At 38.4% G+C, this 26,139-nt stretch overlaps 2 protein-coding genes across 8 annotated transcripts in view; both read right to left on the reverse strand.

The window, feature by feature from the left end:
• Window positions 1-17,562, reverse strand: part of kif17 (kinesin family member 17) — a 43,555-nt gene extending 25,993 nt beyond the window's left edge. For 2 of the 3 annotated variants that reach the window (XM_061886183.1, XM_061886191.1), the window contains exons 1-9: window positions 16,799-17,562; window positions 16,427-16,665; window positions 16,200-16,346; window positions 5,633-5,734; window positions 4,020-4,209; window positions 2,240-2,692; window positions 447-517; window positions 216-381; window positions 13-101 (exon numbers count right to left, since the gene is read on the reverse strand). In XM_061886183.1, coding sequence (XP_061742167.1) covers window positions 13-101; window positions 216-381; window positions 447-517; window positions 2,240-2,692; window positions 4,020-4,209; window positions 5,633-5,734; window positions 16,200-16,346; window positions 16,427-16,657 — 1,449 coding nt within the window. In that variant the 5' untranslated portion in view covers window positions 16,658-16,665; window positions 16,799-17,562. Of the gene's footprint in view, window positions 1-12; window positions 102-215; window positions 382-446; window positions 518-2,239; window positions 2,693-4,019; window positions 4,210-5,632; window positions 5,735-16,199; window positions 16,347-16,426; window positions 16,666-16,798 lie in introns of those variants that run through there. The other variant, XM_061886198.1, reaches the window with a different exon arrangement.
• Window positions 17,563-17,713: 151 nt separating this feature from the next.
• sh2d5 (SH2 domain containing 5) overlaps window positions 17,714-26,139 on the reverse strand; it is a 34,434-nt gene continuing 26,008 nt past the window's right edge. For 2 of the 5 annotated variants that reach the window (XM_061886210.1, XM_061886245.1), the window contains exons 8-10: window positions 24,269-24,374; window positions 22,323-22,482; window positions 17,714-18,294 (exon numbers count right to left, since the gene is read on the reverse strand). In XM_061886210.1, coding sequence (XP_061742194.1) covers window positions 18,076-18,294; window positions 22,323-22,482; window positions 24,269-24,374 — 485 coding nt within the window. In that variant the 3' untranslated portion in view covers window positions 17,714-18,075. Of the gene's footprint in view, window positions 18,295-18,538; window positions 18,612-22,322; window positions 22,483-24,268; window positions 24,375-26,139 lie in introns of all 5 variants that reach the window. The other 3 variants (XM_061886238.1, XM_061886228.1, XM_061886217.1) reach the window with 3 other exon arrangements.

Consider the following 26,139-nt stretch of genomic DNA (forward strand, 5'->3'; position numbering starts at 1 on the left):
TTTAATTTGGACCTCATCTGAGGTGTCCTGGTTTGTGCTTCCGGGTGATGTCTGGGCGTTGAGATGGGAACCCTCCTCTTCTGTCACGCTGCTGGAGCTCTCTTGTATGAGGAGACAAAACAAAGTGGCACCAGCATGCACAGAGCTGCAGGCCAACACAACGTTCCTGAAGCTCATTTTAAACACAAAGTTGTCAGGGGAAGGTTCCAGCGTACCGTTCTCTGGGGCAGAGCGCCCCCCGCTGGATTTGACTTTCTCCAGGTGAGACAGTTTGGTCTGGTAGGAGTAGCACAGGGCTGCTATGTCCTCTTGCAGCATGGCTTTGGACTTCTGCTCTGCGCTGAAGTCGGCCTGCAGCCTGGCCAGCCTGTCTTCGTAGTCCTGAAGCCAGAGCAGTAAATTACCTCGGTGGACAACAATGGAGTGATATGTGGGCTTGGGAATACCTTTTTAATCTCTTTTTCGCCCGCAGTGTTGCTAGAATGTTGCATCTCTGCTGGAAGCCCTGACATCAGAGCTACAACACAGTAGAAAAAACACTACTCAGACTCATGGAAAAGGTTTTTCTTAAAAGGGGAACTGCACTTTTTGGGGGGAATTTAGCCCATCGTTCACAATCATTATGAGGGACAAAAAGACAAAATGTTGCTTTTTTTTTTCATTCTAACTTGTAAAAACCGGTTCGTTCTAGATGGCTAGCAAAGCAGCTAATGGGAGAAATCGATTCTACCTATAAATCACTTTAAAAATGCATTCAAAAACCGTCAACAATACTTCATTTAGGTTCTGTAACCTGCATAATAACCAAGGTGTAGCAACATTGGTATTGTAGGAGTGAACACTGAGGAACTCTTACAATACCAACGGTATTAGTTGTAGAAACTAACAATGGCAAGATAAGCTTGCGTCTACGTCAACACGAAACACGTTTGAGTTTGTAATGCACAACACTGATAGGACACAATCTGTACTCCGTGAAAAACATGAACAGTCATATTACAGTAGTACACATTCAGACTGCTGTGCGTTTAGTCCAGCTGGCAGGGGACATTTGTTTCCAGTTTATTTGGGTAAGCGTGTCTGTTACTAAATTATATACTGTACATATTACATACTGTTATGAAGTTGTCTGTTACTACATTATATATATACTTGCAGCATGTATAGTGTACATATTACATATTGTTATGAAGGTGTCTTACTACATTATATATATACTTGCAGTGTGTATGTGTATATTGTACATATTACATATTGTGATGAAGGTGTCTGTTACTACATATACATACATACATACACACATATATATATATATATATATATATATATATATATTATATATATATATATATACACACACTTGCAGTGTTATATATACTTCCAGTGTGTATATTGTATATAATACATATTGTTATGGAGGTGTCTGTTACTACATTTTATATATATACTTGCAGTGTGTATATTGTACATATTACATATTGTTATGAAGGTGTCTGTTATTACACTATATATGTATATATATATATATATATATATATATATATATATATATATATATATTTATTTGCAGTGTGTATGTTGTATATATTACATATTGTTGTGAAAATGTCTGTTACTACATTATATATGTACTTGCAGTGTGTATATTGTACATATTACATATTGTTGTGAAGGTGTATGTTACTACATTATATATATACTTTCAGTGTTATATATACTTGCAGTGTGTATATTGTACATAATACATATTGTTATGACGGTGTCAGTTACTACATTATATTATATATATATATATATATACACACATATATATATATATATATATATATATATACATATATATATATATATATATATATATATATATATATACTTACAGTGTGTGTATAAAACGTTGGCGGGTTTTGTTGTATTAGATACTTTGAAGGCTATCATCTTTAAAATCCCCCCAAAAACATGTGTGTTTTGTTGTTCTTGTCTCATAATGATTGTGAACAAAAATGTGCAGTTCCCCTTTTAATACTTTAATTATAACTTTTAAATATACATTGAATTAAACAATACTTTACTTTTATTTGGTCAATAATTTATTTTACATTCAGTATTTTTTTAATAAACAAGTAAACTTCCAACAATTCTAATTTAATTTTTAGTGTTCCACATGAATTTCCAGACATGTTTCCCGGTTAGCAAGTTCCTACATTCATAATATGAACATGAACTGTGCAAGTTGACTTACATGAAAGGTTAGCAGAGCCCAGCTGGCCTGAGATGAGGGCCCGCAACTTCCTGATCTCTTCCTGATACTCTCGCAACAAAGCATCCTTTGGGTCCTCGTTGATGCACGGCCGGTTCTGGATGCTTTTCGCGCGGTTAGCGTAGCGCAGCGTGCTAAGGCTCTCTTCGTAGTTGTTGTCTGAGGGGGAGAGACAGGCAATCATCAAAGTCCGGGTGTTCCCACCCAGGGAGTCCTGCAGCAGCCTGGTCAGCTTGGAATCTCGGTAGGGGATGTATTTGGAGCGCCCATCCACCAGGGCTGAAATGACGTTTCCCAGTGCCGAGAGCGACAGGTTGATCTTGGTGGCCTCACGCAGGCGCTCGCCGGTCGCCCCGGTTTTGGACTGACGCTCGCTTCCTGCCAGATCCACCAGGTTGAGTTTCCCGGCTCGGAGATGACCCTGGCCTTCAGCATCTGCATGAGTGGACAAAACTATATATATATATATATATATATATATATATATATTAGGGGTGTAACGGTACGTGTATTTGTATTGAACCGTTTCGGTACGAGGGTTTCGGTTCCGTATGGGGGTGTACCGAATGAGTTTCTAAGTTTCTTAACCTGTTTTGCTTCTTCTGCCTCTGTCTCAGCACCTAGCATTTTCCCACCCACACAACCGTCTGATTAGTTACATATATAGCAGTAACAGCCAATCAGCAGTGCGTATTCAGAGCGCATGTAGTAAATGCTTCAGCGTCGAGCAGATAGGTGTTTAGCAGGTGAGGATAAGGCAGCGTACTCTGCCCAAATGATAACACCTCCCATTCAACTACTACTAACATCACTATGAGCCCGTTGACCTTCTAGAAACTTAAACTGCAGCTCAGCTCGTTCGCAGTTCTGGCTTGAGGTGAAGGCTGATTAGCTTTCAGCGTGACGTTAGCTCATTTTGCGGTGTGTGTGTGTGTGTGCGTTTTTCAGACAGAAAAGCTTTGAATGGCAGGGTCCCTGCTATCACGTTGATAAAAATATAACATTTACATAATAAAAATCAACTACAAGCTTCCCAAATGCTGTGATAAATTAAGCATGATGAGTTCATTTGAAACTGTTTAATGTTGCACTTTTTATATGTAGAAGAAAAGTTTTGTCATTTTATTTAATCTGAGCAACAATTTGAGGCAGTTTAATGCTGATTAACGTGGGCAGAATTATTATAGTGTTCCCAATGTTAAAAGGATAAAGCCATTGTTTACAAATTTGGTAAATAAACAACAAAATTATATTTTGTTGTTTTCTTACTGTACCGAAAATTAACCGAGCCGTGACCTCTAAACCGAGGTACGTACCGAACCTAAATTTTTGTGTACCATTACACCCCTAATATATATATATATATATATATATATATATATATATATATATATATATATACACACACACATAATTTTTTTTTTTTTTTTTTTTTTTATCTGTTCTTTCTAGATAGATAGATAGATAGATAGTACTTTATTGATTCCTTCAGGAGAGTTCCTTCAGGAAAATTAAAATTCCAGCAGCAGTGTACAGAGTTGAGATCAATTTAAAGAAAAAAGTAAAAAGTAAATAATGGGGGTTTAAAAGGAAACAAAATAGAGAAATATTACAAAAAGAATAAAAACAATGGGAATATATAATATATATAATCCATTTCCTTAACTTGGCTCAAAAAGTTTGGGGACCCCTGCTCTACTGCCTGTAAAGACCAGGAAACAGGTTTGTAAATGTTGTGTTTACGTTGCAAGTGTGCACTCACCAGTGTGACACATCTCCAGGTGGATGCAAAAAATGGAGTGTGAGCGGGACGAGTCTTTGTTCATCAATGTGAAGCCCACAGCTCGATTCCTCCAGCCCCGTTCCATGATGGTCTGGCACTGGGCCACACTGTGCACCGTGTGCATGGAGAGGTCCCGCACATACACCCCACGCTCTGGGTGCTCTTTCAGCTTCACACACAAATAGGTCACCTTGTTCAAACACCTTCAGGATTCTGCAGCGGGCAGTTACCACGCCAACATGTGCATGAAACTTACTTTCTGGTAGTCGGAAAATAGTCCTACAACTGTATAAAAATGTTACAATAGTATTATCAAGTAATGTCATAATGTATAGCATTTACCTTGGAGAGCAAACTTTTACAGTATCTCCTTGCAGCTGCTTTGCCCAAAAACACACCATCAGCAGCTTTTCCATATTTGTATGGATAAATGTTTGGATATTTCAACATTCTTGGCTGGCTCATTCTGCTTCAGTGTGGTGCAGCCGAGCTGGGATGACACTCGATCATGTTTTTGATTACCATAATTTCCGGCCCATTATGAAGCGCACTGCCGATGAATGGTCTATTTTTGATCTTTTTTTATTTTTGGGTAAATTTAAGCGCATCAAAATATGGGGCGCATTAAAGGAGTCATATTATTAGGTTTTTATCTAAATGTAAAAGACTTCCTTGTGGTCTACATAATATGTAATGGCGGTTCTTTGCTCAAAATGTGCATGGGTGATGTTTTACACATCATCTTCAAGCCGCTTTCTGACAGTCACTTCTGGATGCGCCGTTTTGTGGGCGGTCTTATTTACATGCCTCACCTTCGGCAGTGTCTTCTCCCCGTCATCTTTGTTGTAGCGGTGTAGCGTGCAAAGACGGGTGTGGAAGAAGTGTTAAAAGATAGAGCAAACTGTTTTAATGACGTTCAGACTTTACTACAATCAATAACAGAGCAGCATCTTCTCATCCGGAAACAACACCACCAAAAATGTGTCCGGTGAAAAAAAAGTCCGACCGGAACTCTAATAACAAAAGTTCCTTGGGTGAATTATGTAAACTCACTACACAGGTATGTTTTAGTGCTTTCATGGTGAGTTTACTGACAGATATAAGTAAGAACGTTACACTACTTTATATTACAAATGGCAACAGCTGAGGATGAATGTTCCATAACAAAAAGATAGAAAAAAGAAGAAACGCATCGAATACGGCACAGACTACAAAGGCGGACCTCCACAATTTTTCAGGATTTATGCAGATCCCAAATACAGATCAGCAGGTTCCAGAAGGTAAGAAAAGTTGCTTTTGCATAATATTGCAAAACAAAACGCCAGATAAAATGTTTTACCTTATAATCACACCATAATAATACTCCTATGTTGAAGCACAGTACAATCCATCAAGCGGTGCGGCTTTGCAATTTACCAAAGTCGTACAAACACAATTTGATGGATTATTGAGCACCATGTGTAATGTTCTATATTTTCAACTTTCAGTAAAATAAAACAGCTTTTCAACTCAAAACCCACTTCCTGATCTTGTTAGAGGGTACACAAACATTGCACATATTCTCATGTTGTTGAGAGCAGACACCAACCAACCTCTAATCTCTGCTTGGTGTCGTTCCCCAGTAGGTCTCGAATTTCCTCATTGTAAATCTCCAGGTAGGACGCTCTCACCAGGAATTTGGTATTTTCTGCACACTGGCAAATAAACATTGAATACAAAAAGTCAAGAGAAAATTGTGTCACACAGATTGTATGCACACACACAAACACAGTGAGACCTTCAACTGTGATTCAAACTAAGTTTTGTTCACATTGGGAGTGTTTATTTATTTCATCATGCAGCAGCTAACTTTCTCTTAGTCTTGTTTGATAGTTAAAAATGTTCATCAAAACATTCGCAGAGTTAATCAATGTTTTACAATGGCGACAGTTTGATCCTAGAACAGACTAACAAATTTGACATTATTTTCGATGGGAAAATTACCTTTAACTGTTCGACCTAAAAATAGGCCTACTGTGTTTTTACAGTGCATTGAGAGTGTACTCACAACGCTTTACCTATTGCACATGTTATGTTAGTCGTATTTCAAAATGGAATGTCCTCAAATTTCTACTCACAATATCCCACAGTGACAGTGTGATTTTGTTTGCAAAAAATATATACACACATATATGTATATATATATATATATATATATATATATATATACACACACACATATATGTATATATATATATATAGACATTCATATGTTAATTTAAAACACATATATACACATATACATAAAGTATGTCTGATTCTGATAAATACATGTTTATATATACATACATACACACATATATATACATACATATATACTGTATACATATATATGATTATATATACATATATACAAACCCCGATTCCATATGAGTTGGGAAATTGGAATACAATGATTTGCAAATCCTTTTCAACCCATATTCAATTGAATGCACTACAAAGACAATATATTTGATGTTCAAACTCATAAACTTTTTTTTTTGCAAATAATAATTAACTTATAATATAACTGCAACACGTATCAAAGTAGTTGGGAAAGGGCATGTTCACCACTGTGTTACGTCACATTTTCTTTTAACAACACTCAAACGTTTGGGAACTGAGGAAACTAATTGTTCAAGCTTTGAGAAAGTGGAATTTTTTACCATTCTCGCTTGATGTACAGCTTAAGTTGTTCAACAGTCCGAAGTCCTGTTGTCGAATTTTACGCTTCATAATGCGCCACACATTTTCGATGGGAGACATGTCTGGACTGCAGGCGGGCCAGGAAAGTATGCGCACTCTTTTACTATGAAGCCACGCTGTTGTAACACGTGGCTTGGTATTGTTTTGCTGAAATAAGCAGGGGCGTCCATGATAACGTTGCTTGGATGACAACATATGTTGCTCCAAAACCTGTATGGACCATTCAGCATTAATGAGGCCTTCACAGATGTGTAAGTTACCCATGCCTTGGGCACTAATACACCCCCATACCATCACAGATGCTGGCTTTTGAACTTTGCGCCTATAAGAATCTGAATGGTTATTTTCCTCTTTCTTCCGGCGGACACCACGTCCACAGTTTCCAAATATAAATTTGAAATGTGGACTCGTCAGACCACAGAACACTTTTCCACTTTGCATCAGTCCGTCTTAGAAGCCAGCGGCGTTCCTGGGTGTTGTTGATAAATGGCTTTCGCTTTGCATAGTAGAGTTTTACTTGCACTTAGATGTAGCGACCAACTGTAGTTACTGACAGAGATTTTATGAAGTGTTCCTGAGCCCCCTGATCTCGGTTTTTGATATAGTACCGCCTGAGTGATCAAAGGTCTGTAATATTATCGCTTACGTGCAGTGATTTCTACCAGATTCTCTGAACCTTTTGATGATTTTACGGACCGTAGATGGTAAAATCCCTAAATTCCTTGCAATAGCTCGTTGAGAAATGTAGTTCTAAAACTGTTTGACAATTTGCTTACAAGGTGGTGACCCTTGGTTGTGAATTACTTAGCATTTCATGGAAGCTGCTTTTATACCCAATCATGGCACCCAACTGTTCCCAATTAGATATTCTAAATAATTGTTTGATGAGCATTTCTCAACTTTATCAGTATTTGTTGCCACTTTTCCCAACTTTTTTGTCATGTGTTGCTAGCATCAAATTCTAAAGTTAATGATTATTTGGAACAAAAAAGATGTTTATCGGTTTTAACATCAATTACGTTGTCTTTGATTTGCAAATCATTGTATTCTGTTTATATTTATGTACAAACGGGGTTTGTACATATACACATATATACATACATATATGTTTTTATATATATATATATATATATATATACATATATGTATATATATATATACATATATATAGATATATACATATATATCTATATATACATATATATAGATATACATGTATATATATACATATATACATATATATATATACATATACATATATATATATACACATATATATACATATATATATACATATATATACACATATATATATATATACACACACATATATATATACACACATATATATATATATACACACACATATATATATATATATATATATATACACACAAATATATATATACACACAAATATGTATATATATATATATATATATATATACATAAATACACATACATATATATACATATACATATATATACATACACATATATACATATACACATATGTATATACATATATACATATACATATACACATATGTATATACATATATACATATGTATATACATATACATATACACATATGTATATACATATATACATATGTATATACAAATACATATATACATATGTATATACATATACATATATACATATATACATATACATATATACATATATATATACACATATATACATATATATATATATATACATATATATATATATACATATACATATATACATATACATATATACATATATATATATATATATATATATATATATATATATATACATATACATATACATATACATAGATAGATAGATAGTACTTTATTTATTCCGTCAGGAGAGTTCCTTCAGGAAAATTACAATTTTCAGCACAATCCCATTCAAGATCAGACAAACATTAAAGGGAGACAGAACAGGATCGCTGACGGGTCTGCCGGCTTCCAGCGCCCCTTACCAAAAAAAGATGAGATACAGGTATACAAGGGGGGGGGGGGAATAGAAGATTAAAATAAAATTTAAAAAATCGGTGTTAGCCTGGGCCCTGGAGAGGGGGTGCAGACTGAGGCCAAGGGAAAAAAACAAAGACTCATAGCCATAGTACACATCCCTCTTACATGTGTGTAAGAGGGACACATCAAACATTAAAGAACACATAGGATATTAAAGACATTAAAGCAGCAGATACAACCAGACACTTCTACATACAGCTATGAATAAAAAGTAAAGGAAACATATCCACTGTGGTGGCCTCTGCGGTGTTCCACGCCATCGTCCGCTGGGGTGGAGGGAGCATGGCCAGAGACAGGAGCAGACCCATCAAAGCAACTAAGACAGCCGACTCCACTCTCGGCCAGTGTCCAGTCCGCATGGATGAGCGATGATATGTCCAAGGAGACTGAGGTGTCCGACACCTGCTCACCCAGCCAAGACACCGCAAAGCCTCTTCGTCCCAGCGCTCAGTGCTAGCTCCGCAGCCCTGTCCCCTCATCTGCATCTCCTCCAGTCCCTCCAAACCGACTCCGGTGTGGCAGAGACCCAGCAGCTGGTCTCCATGGCCAAAAGGCTCCCGGGAGGCAGATCCAGAAGTCCACAAAAAAAGCACCACAGAGGTCACGAAAGTGACACCCCTTGTCACACAGTCCCAAAGGGTCCCGGACCAAGAGGCAAAAAAATATAATAACACATGAAAACAAGAGGGAAACACAAAAGGATGATACAAGAGCACAGAGCTCCTGCCTACAGCAGCGCCATCTTGGATAAAAAAAATAAAAAATAAAAATAAAAAATAAATATATATATATATATATATATATATATAGATTAGATTAGATAGTACTTTATTTATTCTGTCAGGAGAGTTCCTTCAGGAAAATTAAATTATATAAATACATACATATATATACATACATACATACATACATACATACACACACACACATATATATGTATACACATATCCATCCATGCACTTACTACCGCATATTCCCTTTGGGGTTGCGGGGTGCGCTGGTGCCTATCTCTGCTACAATTGGGCGGAAGGCAATGTACACCCTGGACAAGTCGCCCTATATATATATATATATATATATATATATATATATATATATATATATATATATATATATATATATATATATATATATATATATATAAACATACACATATGAGGGGGCAATACACGGTATTAACAACTGGAGGATGTAAAGTTATGATCAGGGTCATTTGGGTACTTTCTTTTGTCATTTACATTTCAAAAGAGTAAACACAAAGGTCCTGAGTAGTCCTGGGTTCAATCCCAGGCTCGGGATCTTTCGGTATGGAGTTTGCATGTCTTCCCTGTGACTGCGGGGGTTCCCTGCGGGTACTCCGGCTTCCTCCCACCTCCAAAAACATGCACCTGGGGATGGGCAACACTAAATGGTCCCTAGTGTCTGAATGTGAGTGTGAATGTTGTCTATCTGTGTTGGCCATGTGATGAGGCAGCAACTTGTCCAGGGTGTACCCCGCTTTCCGCCTGATTGTAGCTGAGGTAGGCACCAGCGCCCCCTCAATAAGCGGTAGAGAATGGATGGATGGATGGATGGAAACACAGTTTGGGAATAAATAGTTTCACCCAACAATTAACCACGAGAGATTGTTGTGTTATTCATTTTCTTTAAGGAATAGGCAAGAAATCATAAATTATCCCAGGGTATATATATATATATATATATATATATATATACACACATATGTGATCGGAAGCAGAAGCACGAATGCCGAGCGGGGCTAAAAACAAAGCAAAAGGCTAATCCCCACAGAACACCGCTTCCCTCCATCCTGAAGCCGGATTTAAATGGAAGACATGAGCCTACTGGGCTAGGTAAGGGGTCAGTTAAGTTACAACAAGTTTTTTCTACTTTGATTGTTTCAGACTTGGACATGCGTTCGGCTGAGGTGGCACACTATGATGCGTTCAGTTTATCAAAGCACCAAACAAACAATCGGAACATGCGTTTTACTGAGGTGGCAAACTATGATGCGTTCAGTTTATCAAAGCACCAAACAATCGGAAAATTCCCGTCATATCAATTCTTAGATATGGTCGTAATTATTTTAAGTGCACTACGCATAATAAACACAACATTATTAATATTGCTACTACGGATAATTTGATAAAAAATTCCCTAAAACAGCCCACTACCTATAACATAGGTTTTTTAAACATAAGATCATTGTCTCCCAAAACGTTATTAGTTAATGAGGTCATCAGAGACAACAATCTTAACGTCATCGGTCTCAGCGAAACCTGGCTTTAACCAGACGACTTTTTTGTGCTAAATGAGGCATCTCCTCCTAACTTATACGTATGCGCATATTGCCCGTCCCCTTAAAAGGGGTGGAGGGGTCGCGCTAATACACAACCAAAACTTTAACCTTAGTCCTAACATAAATAATAAATATAAATCGTTTGAGGTGCTTACTATGAGGTTTGTCACACCGCTGCCTCTATACCTGGCTGTTATCTACCGCCCCCAGGCCCCTATTCGGACTTTATCAATGAATTCTCAGAGTTTGTTGCTGATCTAGTGACGCACGGTGATAATATAATTATAATGGGGGACTTTAATATCCATATGAATATCCCATCGGACCCACCGTGCGTAGCGCTCCAGACTATAATTGATAGCTGTGGTCTTACACAAATAATAAATGAACCCACACATTGCAACGGTAATACGATAGACCTAGTGCTTGTCAGGGGTATCACCGTTTCCAAAGTTATGATACTCCTGTGTACTAAAGTAATGTCTCCTCATTACCTTATAAAATTCGAGGTTCAGACTCATGTTTGTCAAACTAATAATAATAATAACATTAATACTGCCACAACGACAACTCTTGCTGACCTACTGCCCTCGGTAATGGCACCATTCCCAAAGTATGTGGGTTCTATTGATAACCTCACTAACAACTTTAACGACGCCCTAAGCGAAACCATTGATAGTATAGCACCGCTAAAGTTAAAAAAGGCTCCAAAAAGGCGTACTCCATGGTTTACAGAAGAAACTAGAGCTCAGAAATGATCATGTAAAAAGGTAGAACGCAAATGGCGCACAACCAAACTTGAGGTGCACCATCAAAAATGGAGTGATGGTTTAATAACTTGTAAACGCATGCTTAACTTAGCTAAAGCTTAATATTACTCAAATCTCATCCACCTTAATAAAAACGATCCTAAATTTTTGTTTAGTACGGTCGCATTGCTAACCCAACAAGGGTCTCCTTCCTGTAGCTCCAACCACTCAGCAGATTATGCAATTCTTTAATAAGAAAATTGAAGTAATTAGAAAGGAGATTAACGACAACGCGTCCCAGCTACAACTGTGTTCTATTAACACAGATACGATTGTATATACGGCGGATACTGCCCTCCAAAATAGTTTCTCTCGTTTTGAGGAAATAAAATTAGAAGAATTGTTACAACGTGTAAATGGAATAAAACAAACATGTTTACTTGACCCACTTCCTGGGAAACTTACCAAGAAGCTCTTTGTATCATTAGGTCCATCAGTGCTAAATATTATAAACTTATCACTTTCCTCGGGCACTGTTCCCCTAGCATTCAAAAAAGCGGTTATTCATCCCCTCCTTAAAAGACCTAACCTCGATCTTGACCTCATGGTAAACTTCCCTTTATTTCAAAAATCCTCGAAAAAATTGTTGCAGAGCATCTAAATGAACACTTAGCGTATAACAATCTATGTGAAACCTTTCAATCTGGTTTTAGGGCAAATCACGCTACGGAGAAAGCCCTAGCAAAAATGACTAATGATCTATTGCTAACGATGGATTCTGATCCGTCATCTATATTGCTGCTCCTCGATCTTAGCGCTGCTTTCGATACCATCGATCGTAATATTTTTTTAGAGCGTATCAAAACAAGAATAGGTATGTCAGACTTAGCCTTGTCTTGATTTAACTCTTATTTTACTGACAGGAGGCAGTGCGTCTCCCATAACAATGTGACTTCGGACTATGTTAAGGTAACGTGTGGAGTTCCCCAGGGTTCGGTCCTTGGCCCTGCACTCTTCAGCATCCACATGCTGCCGCTAGGTGACATCATACGCAAATACGGTGTTAGCTTTCACTGTTATGCTGATGACACCCAACTCTACATGCCCCTAAAGCTGACCAACACGCCGGATTGTAGTCAGCTGGAGGCGTGTCTTAATGAAATGAAACAATGGATGTCCGCTAACTTTTTGCAACTCAAGGCCAAAAAAACGGAAATGCTGATTATCGGTCCTGCTAGACACCGACCTCTATTTAATAATACAACTGTAACATTTGACAACCAAACAATTAAACAAGGCGAATCGGTAAAGAATCTGGGTATTATCTTTGACCCAACTCTCTCCTTTGAGTCACACATTAAAAGAGTTACTAAAACGGCCTTCTTTCATTTCCGTAATATCGCTAAAATTTGCTCCATTTTGTCCACTAACGACGCTGAGATCATTATCCATGCGTTTGTTACGTCTCGCCTCGATTACTGTAACGTATTATTTTCGGGTCTCCCCATGTCTAGCATTAAAAGATTACAGTTGGTACAAAATACGGCTGCTAGACTTTTGACAAGAACAAGAAAGTTTGATTATATTACTATATACTATATTACCTACACTGGCTCGCCTGCACTGGCTTCCTGTGCACTTAAGATGTGACTTTAAGGTTTTACTACTTACGTATAAAATACTACACGGTCTAGCTCCAGCCTATCTTGCCAATTGTATTGTACCATATGTCCCGGCAAGAAATCTGTGTTTAAAAGGACTCTGGGATATTAGTGATTCCCACAGCCCCAAAAAAGTTGGCGGGCTATAGAGCGTTTTCCGTTCGGGCTCCAGTACTCTGGAATGCCCTCCCGGTAACAGTTCGAGATGCTACCTCAGTAGAAGCATTTAAGTCTCACCTTAAAACTCATTTGTATACTCTAGCTTTAAAATACACTCCCTTTTTAGACCAGTTGATCTGCCGTTTCTTTTCTTTTTCTCCTCTGTCCCACTGGAGGGGTCCGGTCCGGTGGCCATGGATGAGGTGCTGGCTGTCCTGAGTCAAGACCCAGGATGGACAGCTCGCCTGTGTGTCGGTTGGGGAAATCCCTGCGCTGCTGATCCGCCTCCGCTTGTGGTTGTTTCCTGCTGGCTCCACTGTGGACGGGATTCTCTCTGCTGTGTTGGATCCACTTTGGGCTGGACTCTCACGGTTGTGTTGGATCCACTATGGATTAAACTTTCACAGTATCATGTTAGACCCGCTCGACATCCATTGCTTTCGGTTCCCCTAGAGGGGGGGTGGTTGCCCACATATGCAGTCCTCTCCAAGGTTTCTCATAGTCGACATTGTCACCGACGTCCCACTGGGTGTGAGTTTTCCTTGCCCTTATGTGGGCTCTACCGAGGATGTCGTGGTTTGTGTTGTGGCTTGTACAGCCCTTTGAGACACTAGTGATTTAGGGCTATATAAATAATCATTGATTGATTGATTGATTGATTATATATATTATATACATATACACACACACACACATCATAATTTATGGGAATATAATGCACACTTAAAATACTTTTTCTTTTCTCAAAACTCGACAGTGCGCCTGAATTTTCCCCAGGAATCAATAACGTATTTTCTATTCTATTTTATGACGAGATTCTCCTAATGAACAGATTAATTCTGGTTTTGCTAACCAACCTCGACGCAATTTTATTTGGTACATGGTGTAGTGATAAGTGTGACCAGTAGATGCAGTCAAACATGTATATTGCACTATGATGGCAATATGACTCAAGTAAACAACACCAACATTTTTTATCCATCCATCCATTTTCTACTGCTTATTCCCTTTGGGGTCACGGGGAGGCGCTGGTGCCTATCTAAGCTACAATCGGGCGGAAGGCGGTGTAGACCCTGGACAACTCGCCACCTCATCGCAGGGCCAACACAGATAGACAGACAACATTCAAACTCACACACTAGGGGCAAATTTAGTGTTGCCAATCAACCTATCCCCAAGGTGCATGTCTTTGGAGGTGGGAAGAAGCCGGAGTACCCGGAGGGAACCCACACATTCACGGGGAGGACATGCAAACTCCACACAGAAAGATCCCGAGCCCGGGCTTGAACCCTGACTACTCAGGACCTTCGTATTGTGAGGCAGACGCACTAACCCCGCTTCCACTGTGAAGCCCAACATTTTTTATAATCCATTGAAAATATAAAACTTTACACACCACGCTCAAAAATCTATCAAAATGTTTTAGTATGACTTTGATAAGCTATGAAGCCGCACCGCTGGATGGATTGTAATGTGCCTCAACATATGAGTATTAATATAGTGCGTGTATAAGGTAAGACATTATCTGGCGTTTTGTTTCGCAATATTATGCAAAAGCAACATTTCTTACTTTCTGGTACCTACTGATCTGTTTTTGGGATCTGCATAAATCCCGAAAAATTTCAAGGGTCCGCCTTTGTAGTCCGTGGCGATACCATTGTCATTAATCTTTTTCTCTGATGTTCTTGTTAAGGGACATTCATCCTCCGCTGTGGCCATTTCTAATATAAAGTAGTGTAAAGTTCATACTTATATCTGTCAATAAACTCGCCATGAAAGTGCTAAAACATACCAGTTTAGTGTGTTTACATTTTTCACTCAAGGAACTTAGGTTATTAGAGCATTCCGGTCAGACGGTTTTTCACAGGACATTTCTAGTGTTTTTGTTTCCGGATGAAGAGATGCTGCTCCGTTATTGATTTAAGTAAAGTCCTAATGTCAATAAAACAGTTAGCGCCATCTTGTTACACTTTTTCCACTCCCGTCCTTGCATGCTACACCGCTACAACAAAGATGACGGGGAGAAGACGCTGCCAAAGGTGAGCCACGTAAATAAGACCGCCCACAAAACGGCGCATGCTTAAGCCACTGTCAGAAAGTGGCTTGAAGATGATCTGTAAAACATCATCTATGTAACATTTTGAGCAAAGAACCACCAATACATGTTATGTAGACCACAAGGAAGTATTTTATATTTACAAAAAAAATGATAATAATATGACTCATTTAATGCGCCCTACAATATATATGAAAAAAGATCAAAAATAGACCATTCATCGGCGGTACGCCTTATAATCCGGTGCGCCATATGGTTCGGAAAATACGGTATGTATATAACAATTTAAATGTTTTATATATTTGGAAAAAGAAAAATAAACAAACACTGTCATTATGGGGTATTGTGTGTAGTAATTGTAGTAATGTAATTGTGTGTGTTTATTCTGGAATAAGGCTGTAACATAACAAAATGTGGGAATAGCTGTGCTTACTTTCTGAAAGCACTACACAGTTTTAATGGGTGCCGCCAAAGTTACCTGAATGCTCTCAAAAATGTGCTCAAAGGCTCGTGGGATGATGCCCCTCTGGGCCGAAGGCTCAGACACCCCTTGCATGGAGAAGGACTTGCCGCTTCCTGTTTGACCATAAGCAAATATGGTGCCATTGTAGCCCTCTGTGACCCCCTGTTGGATAAGGTTTGAAGTGGTTTTACTTTACACACTTGTTTTAGCTTCAAGTGTTGTTATTAATATAAGAAGCTCACCTCTACCAATGGATAGGCACTCTCGTTGTACATCATCTCTGTGGTTTGATCAGTGAAGTAAGTCCCATCAAAGGTGAATTGTTTGGCGGGCTCGTCTGTCATTGAGGGTTTTTTTATGAAACACTGGCAGCGCTGCAGGTCCACGGTCACAACTATCTTTGAACTGAGTGCCTTCTCTCTGTCGTTTAGAGGCCTGCACCTAACCACCACCTTGACGGACTCAGAGCCCATTTTACTCCCTGGGAGGATGCAAAGCACAGACTGTCGGCACTGTGCTACAATAAATAACGTTTGACATTTCACATGAAACGTAAACATCTGTAGTCCTTGTCTTGGCGTCCCTAATATTGCGGTAGTGAAGTAAACACTTACCAAAAAGCTGATAGCTTAGCAACTTGTCCAGCTCCTGTCCCTGGCGACCAGAAGTTAATCATACACGTCACAGTTGTGAGAAAACAAAATCATAGGAAAATAGAGAAAGGTAATGTCTGGAAAAAGAAAAAAAGAAAAAAGAGTCGCTGAATGTTTGATACTTCTCTTGCTACCATTGCTATTGAAGTTGCCTAGCAACGCCCAATCGTCAAACTTGAGCACGGCGGTCATCCTGCTGAGGACGGAGTGACGTCATAGTTAAGCTAGCTCGTTAGCTAGTGTACACCGTGGTATTTTAGGATAAAAGGGACAGTATCGGACGCTTTTAAATTATGTTTTGGACTACGCAAAATGTTTTCTGACGATACGCACCATCTGAAAGCGCTCATTAGCCTTCTAAGTAACGATTTGTGCTACTTCCGGTGTTCTGTCGAAATCAGCTTCGTTCGTGAAAAAAGATACCAGTTGCTGTGGGCTACCAATATTTGAGTATTTTGATTGAAACTTTTATTAGTAGATTTCAAAGTACATTAGATATTCCGTACAATTGACTACTAAATGGTAACAACCGAATAAGTTTTTCAACTTGTTTAAGTCGGGGTCCACATTAATCAATTCATGGTAAAGTCAATGTCGTGAATTTCCTCACGCTATAAGTGTCTACGTGCTTACTAGTCAAAAGACACAATTAAATAAACACATTTTAATATAGATATATGTGTAGCGCGAGTGACAGTCTATCCGGGAAAAGTTTACACAGTTAATTTGGATTATTTTGTTCGAGGGACACTTTAGCGTGCCCAGTAGCGTTGCGCTGCAATTTATTGGTGGTGCATTATGACAGAACGCCTGTCAAATTTTATATTTATAAGACACAACAACAGTCAATAACCCAATAAAAAAAAAGCACAAAAATGAATTAAGACAAATATATTTGCAACATCTTGACAATGCAGAGAAAAACAGCGTTGCCATCAGGTGTAACAACCTGGACCTTTAACTGCTTAAAGGTTTAGCAGCATACTGCACTATGAAGACCTGTGCCTTTAAAACACCATGGATTAAAAACACACATAGGCCGTACAAAAACATAAAAACAGCAAAGTTCAAAACAAAAGCGCTGAAGAAGTAACCTGCATTTTATACGTACTTGAAGTGCCAACAGTAAAAAGGTGCATTGTTGTGAACTTTTAGAAATCTCCCATGAGACCAAAAAGAAAATATATGTGCAAAAAGGTAAATTTGTGGTTCGAGTAGCGGTTGGCAGTGAAAATGTTCTAGCGTCCAGTCTTGTGCCCCATTCCTTTCATTGTCCTCCTAAATTTGCTTTTGTTCAGGCTCTTGTTTGGCTCCTCAGCCTGCAGGCTGACAGTGTCCTCCTCCCACTCATAACAGTGGTTTACCCTTGCGCAGCTCAGCTGGCACGGCAGCTCGTCCTGCTTCTCTGTGTAATGTTCAATCAACTCTGCAACGGAGCTGTATTCAGCTTTGCACTTCTAGCACAAGACAAGAGAGGCATCATTTATCTGGGTAGTAGCACAATGCATCCATAGAGTATTCACAGCACTTCACTTTTTATTATGTTATATTTATTGTGAAATTGGTGTCCTCCAAATTCTACACACAATACCCCATAAACAATGTGAAAAGGCTTTTCTAAATAATTGCAAGTTTTATGATTTAGTTTTTTTTTTGTTTTGTTTTTTTGTTTTAATCAGATGTAGATAAGTATTCACTAACCTGACTCTCGCCAGATCTCTTGTAGTTCGCTGAGCTCCAGACAAGGATCTGGGATCGAGGGCAATGCAAACTCCTTCAAGATAGCAAAATAAAATGAACCAATCAGGATTGCATAGATGTGACGTAGCGCCGAAGCAACTGTTTTATTCAAACAACAATGGCGGCACGCAGCGAGGAGTCGTGTGCTGACATTGATTCTGCTATTCCAACTGCTTTTTCCAATCTCTCCAATATTAATTATTTAAAAGATGAACAGAAAGTTGCCTAACTTTTCGCTCCGTCGTTACCCACCCAATATGTCAGCTGTTCTGTTTTGGATTTCCCAGCGTCACGGTTTGATTTTGATGTAGTAAGTCATTCAAGATAACGGACAAGTGCTTTATCCAATCAAATGGAATTTTTTTTTTTTTTTTGTACAAGGCCCGGCCCTCTGAAATACATCTCCTATTGAGAATTTCAAGATCCTTGTGTGGAGCTCAGCCAACTACAAGGATCTGGCCAGAGTTAGGTTAAGTATTCACAGCCTTTGCTCAATAGTTTGTTGATGTATCTTTGGCAGCAATTACATCCTCAAGTCTTTTTGAATATGATGCCACGAGCTTGGCACACCTATCTTTGGACATTTTCACCCATTCCTCTTTGCAGCACCTCTCAGGCTCCATCAGGTCAGATGGTACAGTGGCCAGACGGAAGCCATTTCTTAGTAAAAAGTTTGCCAATATGCACCTAAAAGACTAAAACTAAATTCTCGGGTCTGATGAGACAAATATTGAAGTCTTTGGTGTGAATGTCAGGCGTCATGTTTGGAGGAAACCAGGCCAATACCATGGTGGTAGCAGCATCATGCTGTGGGATGGTTTTCAGCGGCAGGAACTGGGAGACTGGTTAAGATAGAGAAAAAGATAGATGCAGCAATGTACAGAGACATCTCAAATGAAAACCAATGCTTCTCATCCAACCTGATGGAGCCTGAGAGGTGAAGCAAAGAGGAATGGGCCAAACTGGCCAAAGATAGCTTGTGGCATCCTATTCAAAAATACTTGAGGCTGTAATTGCTGCTAAAGGTGCATCAACATGCTGTCAATACTTATTTATGTATAATTGTTATTTTTTTATATATTTGCAAATTTAAAAAATAAAATAAAAACTTTTCACATTGTCAATACATCTGTAAAAAACTATTGTGGAGGTGCTTACCATTCTGTGGTTGCCAGTGTTCTGTTCAGTTCTAGTGTGCTGGGGGGGCATATCTAAGAAGGACAGCACCAGACTGGAAAAACGATCTACGATCTACGATCTACGATCGGAATAAAACTGGACTCACTGGTGACGGTGGCAGAGAAGAGGACTGTGGAAAAACTAGTGAGCCTCCTGGATGATGCCACTCACCCTCTGCATAGCGTTATCAGTAGCCAGAGGAGCCTGTTCAGTGCTAGACTGCTTCTTCCCAAGTGAAGGACTAATAGACTAAAAACTTCCTTTGTCCCACATGCCTTTAGAGTGTACAACTCCTCTCTGGGAAGGGGGGCGGGGGATACTAGGATGACAGAGGATGCAAAACAATAACAGTGCAATACTTTTTCATAACATGGTCACTATTGCGTAGTTTCTGTTGTTATATTCTTATTTTAGTGTTATATCTTTATTCCCATTGTTGCTTTTTAATTTTATTCTTATTGTAAGATTTTTATATTTTGTTTCTATTTATACCCCCATTATTTACGTTTTCAAAATTTCATCTCAATTCTGTACACTGCTGCTGGAATTTAAATTTTCCTGAAGGAACTTTTCTGAAGGAATCAATAAAGTATATATCCATCTATCTAGGGCAGGGGTCTCAAACATGCGGTCATGAGACGTTTTGTGGCCCGCACTTAGATGTGACAATTTAATGTGTATGCGGCCCACGAGTTCAACATGAACAGAACTTGACAGCGTCATACTACCCGTAATTTTTGATTTTCACGGGAGTCCCCATAGAATTAAGGCCAATTCTAACGCAATAATGCTATTCATGGAGTGCTGTAACGACACTGTTCTTATTACTCATTGAATTCTGTACAGACAGCGGGCAGGCCAAATTGTTTGTCACCTTTGGCTGAGCAGTACACGTGTGTGATGTTGCAAGACATATTTGGTCAACAGCTACACAAGTCACACTGAGGGGGGCAGTAAAAAAACTTTAACACTGTTACAAATATGTGCCAGACCGTTAACCCACACCAACCAAGAATGACAAACACATTTTAGGAGAACATCCGCACTGTAATACAACATAAACTCAACAGAACAAATACCCACAATTCCATGCAGCCGTGACTATTCCGGGCTACAATACACACACCCACGCTACCACCACCCCCCACTCCCCCACCCTCCCTACTTGCATCGGTTGAGGTGTTGTATGTAGCCCAGGAGAGATGGGGCAGCAAGGTGTTCTGGGCATTTGTTCTCTTGTGTTTAAGTTGTGTTAGGGTGCGGAAATTCTCCCAAAATGTGTTGGTTATACTTGTTTGATGTCGGTCCACGGTCTGGCGCATATTTGTAACAGTGTTAAAGTTGTTTATACAGCCACCCTCAGTGTGATGTGTATGGCTGTTGAACAAGTACGTCTTGCAACCGCGTAAGTTGTTCTGCACAAGTCTCATACAACATGTCAGATGTAAAAGCGTGCGCGATGACATTTATTAGAGCAGTAGTCCTCTATAAGGGGGTGCGCGGACCTATGGAAGTACTTGAAGGAATGCAAAGGGACAAGTGAGATTTAATAAAAACATTTTAAAAAGCAACAGCAATTTATAAATCCGTTTAAAATATGTTCATTGAATAATACTTCAATGAAATATGAATGTAAATTCATAAACTGTGAAGAAAAAATACAACAATCCAACATTCAGTGTTGACAGCTAGACTTTTTATGGACATGTTCCATAAATATTGATGTTAAAGATTTCTTTTTTTGGGAAGAAATGTTTACAATTAAGTTCATGAATCCAGATGGATCTCTATTACAATCCCCAAAGAGGGCACTTTAAGTTGATGATTACTTCTATGTGTTGAGATCTTTATTTATAATTGAATCACTTCTTCACTTGTTTATTCTTCAACAATTTTTTTTGTTATTTGTATATCTTTTTTTCCAGATCAACAAAAACACTACAAATGAGCAATATTTTGCACTGTTATACAATTTAATCAATCAGAAACTGATGACATAGTGCTGTATTTTACATCTATCTTTTTTTTCAACCAAAAATGCTTTGCTCTGATTAGGGGGTACTTGAATGAAAAAAAAATTCACAGGGGGGTACATCACTGAAAAAAGGTTGAGAACCACTGTTGTAGAGGACGTTAAAGGCAGTGCAGTCACAGCAGTCCTTAAAAATGTCGGCCGGGTGAAAATTGGGACAAATTCGGGAGAATGGTTGCACCGGTAGATTGTCGGGAGGTGCACTGAAATTCAGGAGTCTCCCGGAAAAATGGTGAGTGTTGGCAAGTATGTTGCAAGGGCGGGAAACCCATTCATAGAAGGTGAGTTCATTAAAAAGTGCATGTTAGATTTTTTTAAGAAATCTTTTCTTGCGGCCCAGCCTCACCCAGTTTCTGCATCCAGTGGCCCACAGGTAAATTGAGTTTGAGACCCCTGATCTAGGGTATTGTGGGTAGAATTTGTACATTACGTAAAAAGGCTGTGACAAAAATAAAATGTGAAAAAAGTAAAGCGCTGTGTATACTTTTCGGATGCACTGTAGCTATAGGTGAAACTGTGATTTGTGACAATTACCTCCAGCAGGAAATTCCCTTTACGGTTGTTTGCAATGAGGTGGGTAATGAGTCCAGATGGGAAGCGGATGATGAGGGAGCCGGCTTTGGGTTTCTTGGGATGTGGACACAAGAGGTAGGATCCCAGGACATCATCAGCCAGAAGGGAGTAGCTGCTGTCACTGCAATACAAAAACATGCTCCTTAAAGCCAGACTACAGACTTCAGATCAATTTTGGTTTTCTGGTTCAGCTCATTTCTGTTGACTAAAGCAGCAAAACAAGTAACTGATCCACACTAAGGATATAGGTCTCAATAAAATAAATGACAAAATTACTGCCAACTAGAATTTGCAATGTGCGCAAGACGTCTATAATTGTGGGTGGAACTGAAATGTTTGAATGTCCAGGGTGAGCGAAGTGTGTGGATGTTGGAACAGTCAAATGGGATGAGAAATGTGGGATGTGGAGAGCTTTGTATATTGCCCATTAATTGCCAATGGGGGAAAATTCAGGGTAATCAGGGAATTTAAGGAATTGGGACACATGCTGGCTAAATTGTCCAGGGTGAGTGGAGTGTGTGGATGTTGGAACGGTTGTAATTGGGATGGAAAATGTTGGATATGCCGTAGATTGTATATTTCCCATTCATTGTCAATGGGGAGAAAATTCCAGGAAAACCGGGAATTTGGGGAAAAGGAAAACATGTTTTGCGTTCGATACAGTAAATGGGAAGATAGGAAACAGGTTTCAAAATTACGCACAATTTTGGGCATTGTAGAACTATGAATATGTCCATTCATTTGAATGGGAACTTACTGGAAATTGGGGAATTTTGGGTAAACTGTGAATTTTTGAAAATATTGATACCAGCACAATTGTCCTAGATTATATGAACGAGTTGGTGTGTTGGCATTTTTGGGATCGATTAAAACTTCTTTAACGTAGTAACCGTTCGAATTGATATTTCGGGGAAACCTTTTTTGGGGAATTTGTGCGAAAAATAAAAGAGCATTTGTTGTCCCAACTTTTGAAGGTGTGATGGTCGAAAACGATTGCAAATTGTGGACTGTGAAAACTTTCCAGGAAGAGGTGAAAAAGGGGCTATGGAAAACCATGAATTCCTGATTTATTTATTTTTACTTGGTAGTTTGACTGTCCAAGGTGAGTGGAGTGTGTGGATGGTGGAACAATTCGAATCGGGTGAGAAATGTGGGAGTTGTGCAAGTTTGAAAACTATCCTATTCATTTTCGATGGGCAAAATTTCCTGGGAAATTGTGAATTCTGGGTAATCTGTGATATTTTTATTTTTGAAAAGCTTACAATTCCCAGTTGAGCCAAACGTTTTGATACTTCATCAGTTCCGATCAGATGAAAACAGTGGGCTATGGAGCATGCCAAACTTTTAATGTGAAGTGCAATACACAATTTTTTGGGTGTAGAATCTTATTGTGGGAATTCTTGGACATTCCCACGTTAATAACAATAAATAGATGGGTTTTTTATGGTATAAAATCTTATTGTGGGAATTCTTGGAAATGTCCACAATTATAATAATAATAATACAGAGATTATTTTTGGTGTAGAATCTTATGTGTGTGAATGTTTGGACATTCACACAATAATAATATTAAATAGATTTTTGTTTTTGGTGTAGAATCTTATGTGTGTGAATGTTTGGACATTCCCCCAAATAATAGTAATAATAATAATAATAAATATATATTTTTTTGGTGTAGAATCTTACATGTGAGAACGCTTGGACATTCACACAAAGATAATACTCATAATACTAATTAAAATAATAAATAGATGAGTTTTTGATGTAGAATCTAATTGTGTGAATGTTTGGACATTCACACAATAACACAAATAATAATACTATTACTAATAGTAATAATAAAAAATTAGTTTTTGGTGTGGAATCTCTACAATAATGCACCGAAGCTAACATGGGGTGACACTCACGTTGCAATACCGGCCCAACACCACACAGCCTGAGCCAGTGCTTCCTCGGTTTCGGCTAAGCTGGGCGCCCGGGACCTTCTTGCTGGTGTACTGTCTTGATCCTTTTCTGCTCCATGGACAAGAGAAAACACCCTTAGGAGCATTGCCAGAAGGACAGCCCTTGTCTGTGCACATTCCCAAAGAATGCAGGTCGGTAAAAGGTCCACTATTATGCAGAAATGACTTTTTGATTTTGTGTCCTCAAAGTCGGTTTATGAACATCAAAGATGATAAAATCTCCCTCACTTGTTTGCTCCACAAAAAGAGGTGTCAAAGGCTTGCTTTAAAAAAAAGAAGCATATTTTCATGACATCGTGAAGGAAAAATCTCCTTCCTCATTGACTTGAACTGCCTCTGGCCCACACTCTGTATGTCGGAAAACCTTTGTTAAGAAATCAAGAAAAAAAGGTTTCGCTACACATCTTAAACTGAAGCATGGAACAGCGGAACGAGCTGTAAGTTTGATCATCTTGTTAGCATTTAAGCCCAAGTGCAGTTTGAAAGTGAGTGTAATGTTATCATTGTAGCTCACAAAGCTATGCTAGTGTCATAATACTTAATGTTACATTGTTCTATGTGATATACGGCCTCTATAATGTAGTTAGGGCTGCAAACATTCAATAATGAACATTTTTCTGTGGCTGTATTTCCTCGGTTAATGAACATGTGTCCAATGTGGCCCGCAAAAGCCTGGAAATAATGAGTCAATAAAGTACTTTATCTTTCTTACCAAAGTAAACAAATCATGTCCTGAATGAAATTAATCATATTTTAAACTTTAATATCTACTAATGTAACAAATTGTTTACTATCATACATTCCAAACAAAATTTGTTTTGGAATAAAAACAAATACTTCAAAAATGGAATTGACTTGTGATTTCAGAGCAAGATATTCATTAAATTGTACACTATAAAAATGGCTATACATTTTCCAATAAACTGAAAGATCAGTACCTTAGAAAAACTGCAAGCAGTTTTTCCACTTCAATGAAATAAGTGGTAGAAAATGGATGGATGGATGGATGAAATACTGTGAAAGCAACCGTGCATTTTATGTTAAAAAATGGCAGCTCACGCATCACAATGTTACCCTAAAACTGTGGTTTGAATTTACAGTATTATGAGGTAAAATAAAACACTAAAGGCCACATTTTATGGTAAAATTCTGGCAACTGAGCTGCTAGTTTTTGCCAACCAAATCTAGAGATTTTTTTTCTTGCGGTGTCTGTAAATATAAAATACTTAAATGCCTAGACAATTGTGTAATATTATCATGAGGGGAATCTTTGCACATTTATATTTATGTAAAACTATTACGAGAAACCGTTTAAGGGAAGCCGCAACTGCGATGTGGCCCTCAATGAAACGAGTTTGACTCCCCTGGTTAAGTGAGTGTAACTAACAAAACTAATTTCAAATCTGGACCGCATGGAGTGCCTGGAACTTTAAATACGCAGACATAATTCCTGCATGGTTGCTGTAATTGAATGGTGTTGTGTGGGTGCCATACTGTCTGTGCGGCGGCTAACAGTGGAGATTTTGATTTTATTTATTCATTAATGTACACAAGTTTAAAGTGCAATTTCAATGTTGGTGATGTGAATTTATTCAGAAAATATTAGAAGGAATGAAAGTTATTTTCCCTAAAATAAGCAATAAGGCATGAAATGTGTTTTATCTGCAGCCCTAGTTACATTGTATACAGTCAGGCTGGACGGTTATTGAAAAAATAATTACGATTAATAACACCATTATTCAGTATTTATTGTAACGGAAAAACTCATCTTTAAATATAATTAGTTTTATTTTATTTGTATTATCATTTATAAA

This window comes from Nerophis ophidion, linkage group LG02 (genome assembly GCF_033978795.1).
Source record: "Nerophis ophidion isolate RoL-2023_Sa linkage group LG02, RoL_Noph_v1.0, whole genome shotgun sequence".
Taxonomy (NCBI): domain Eukaryota; kingdom Metazoa; phylum Chordata; class Actinopteri; order Syngnathiformes; family Syngnathidae; genus Nerophis; species Nerophis ophidion.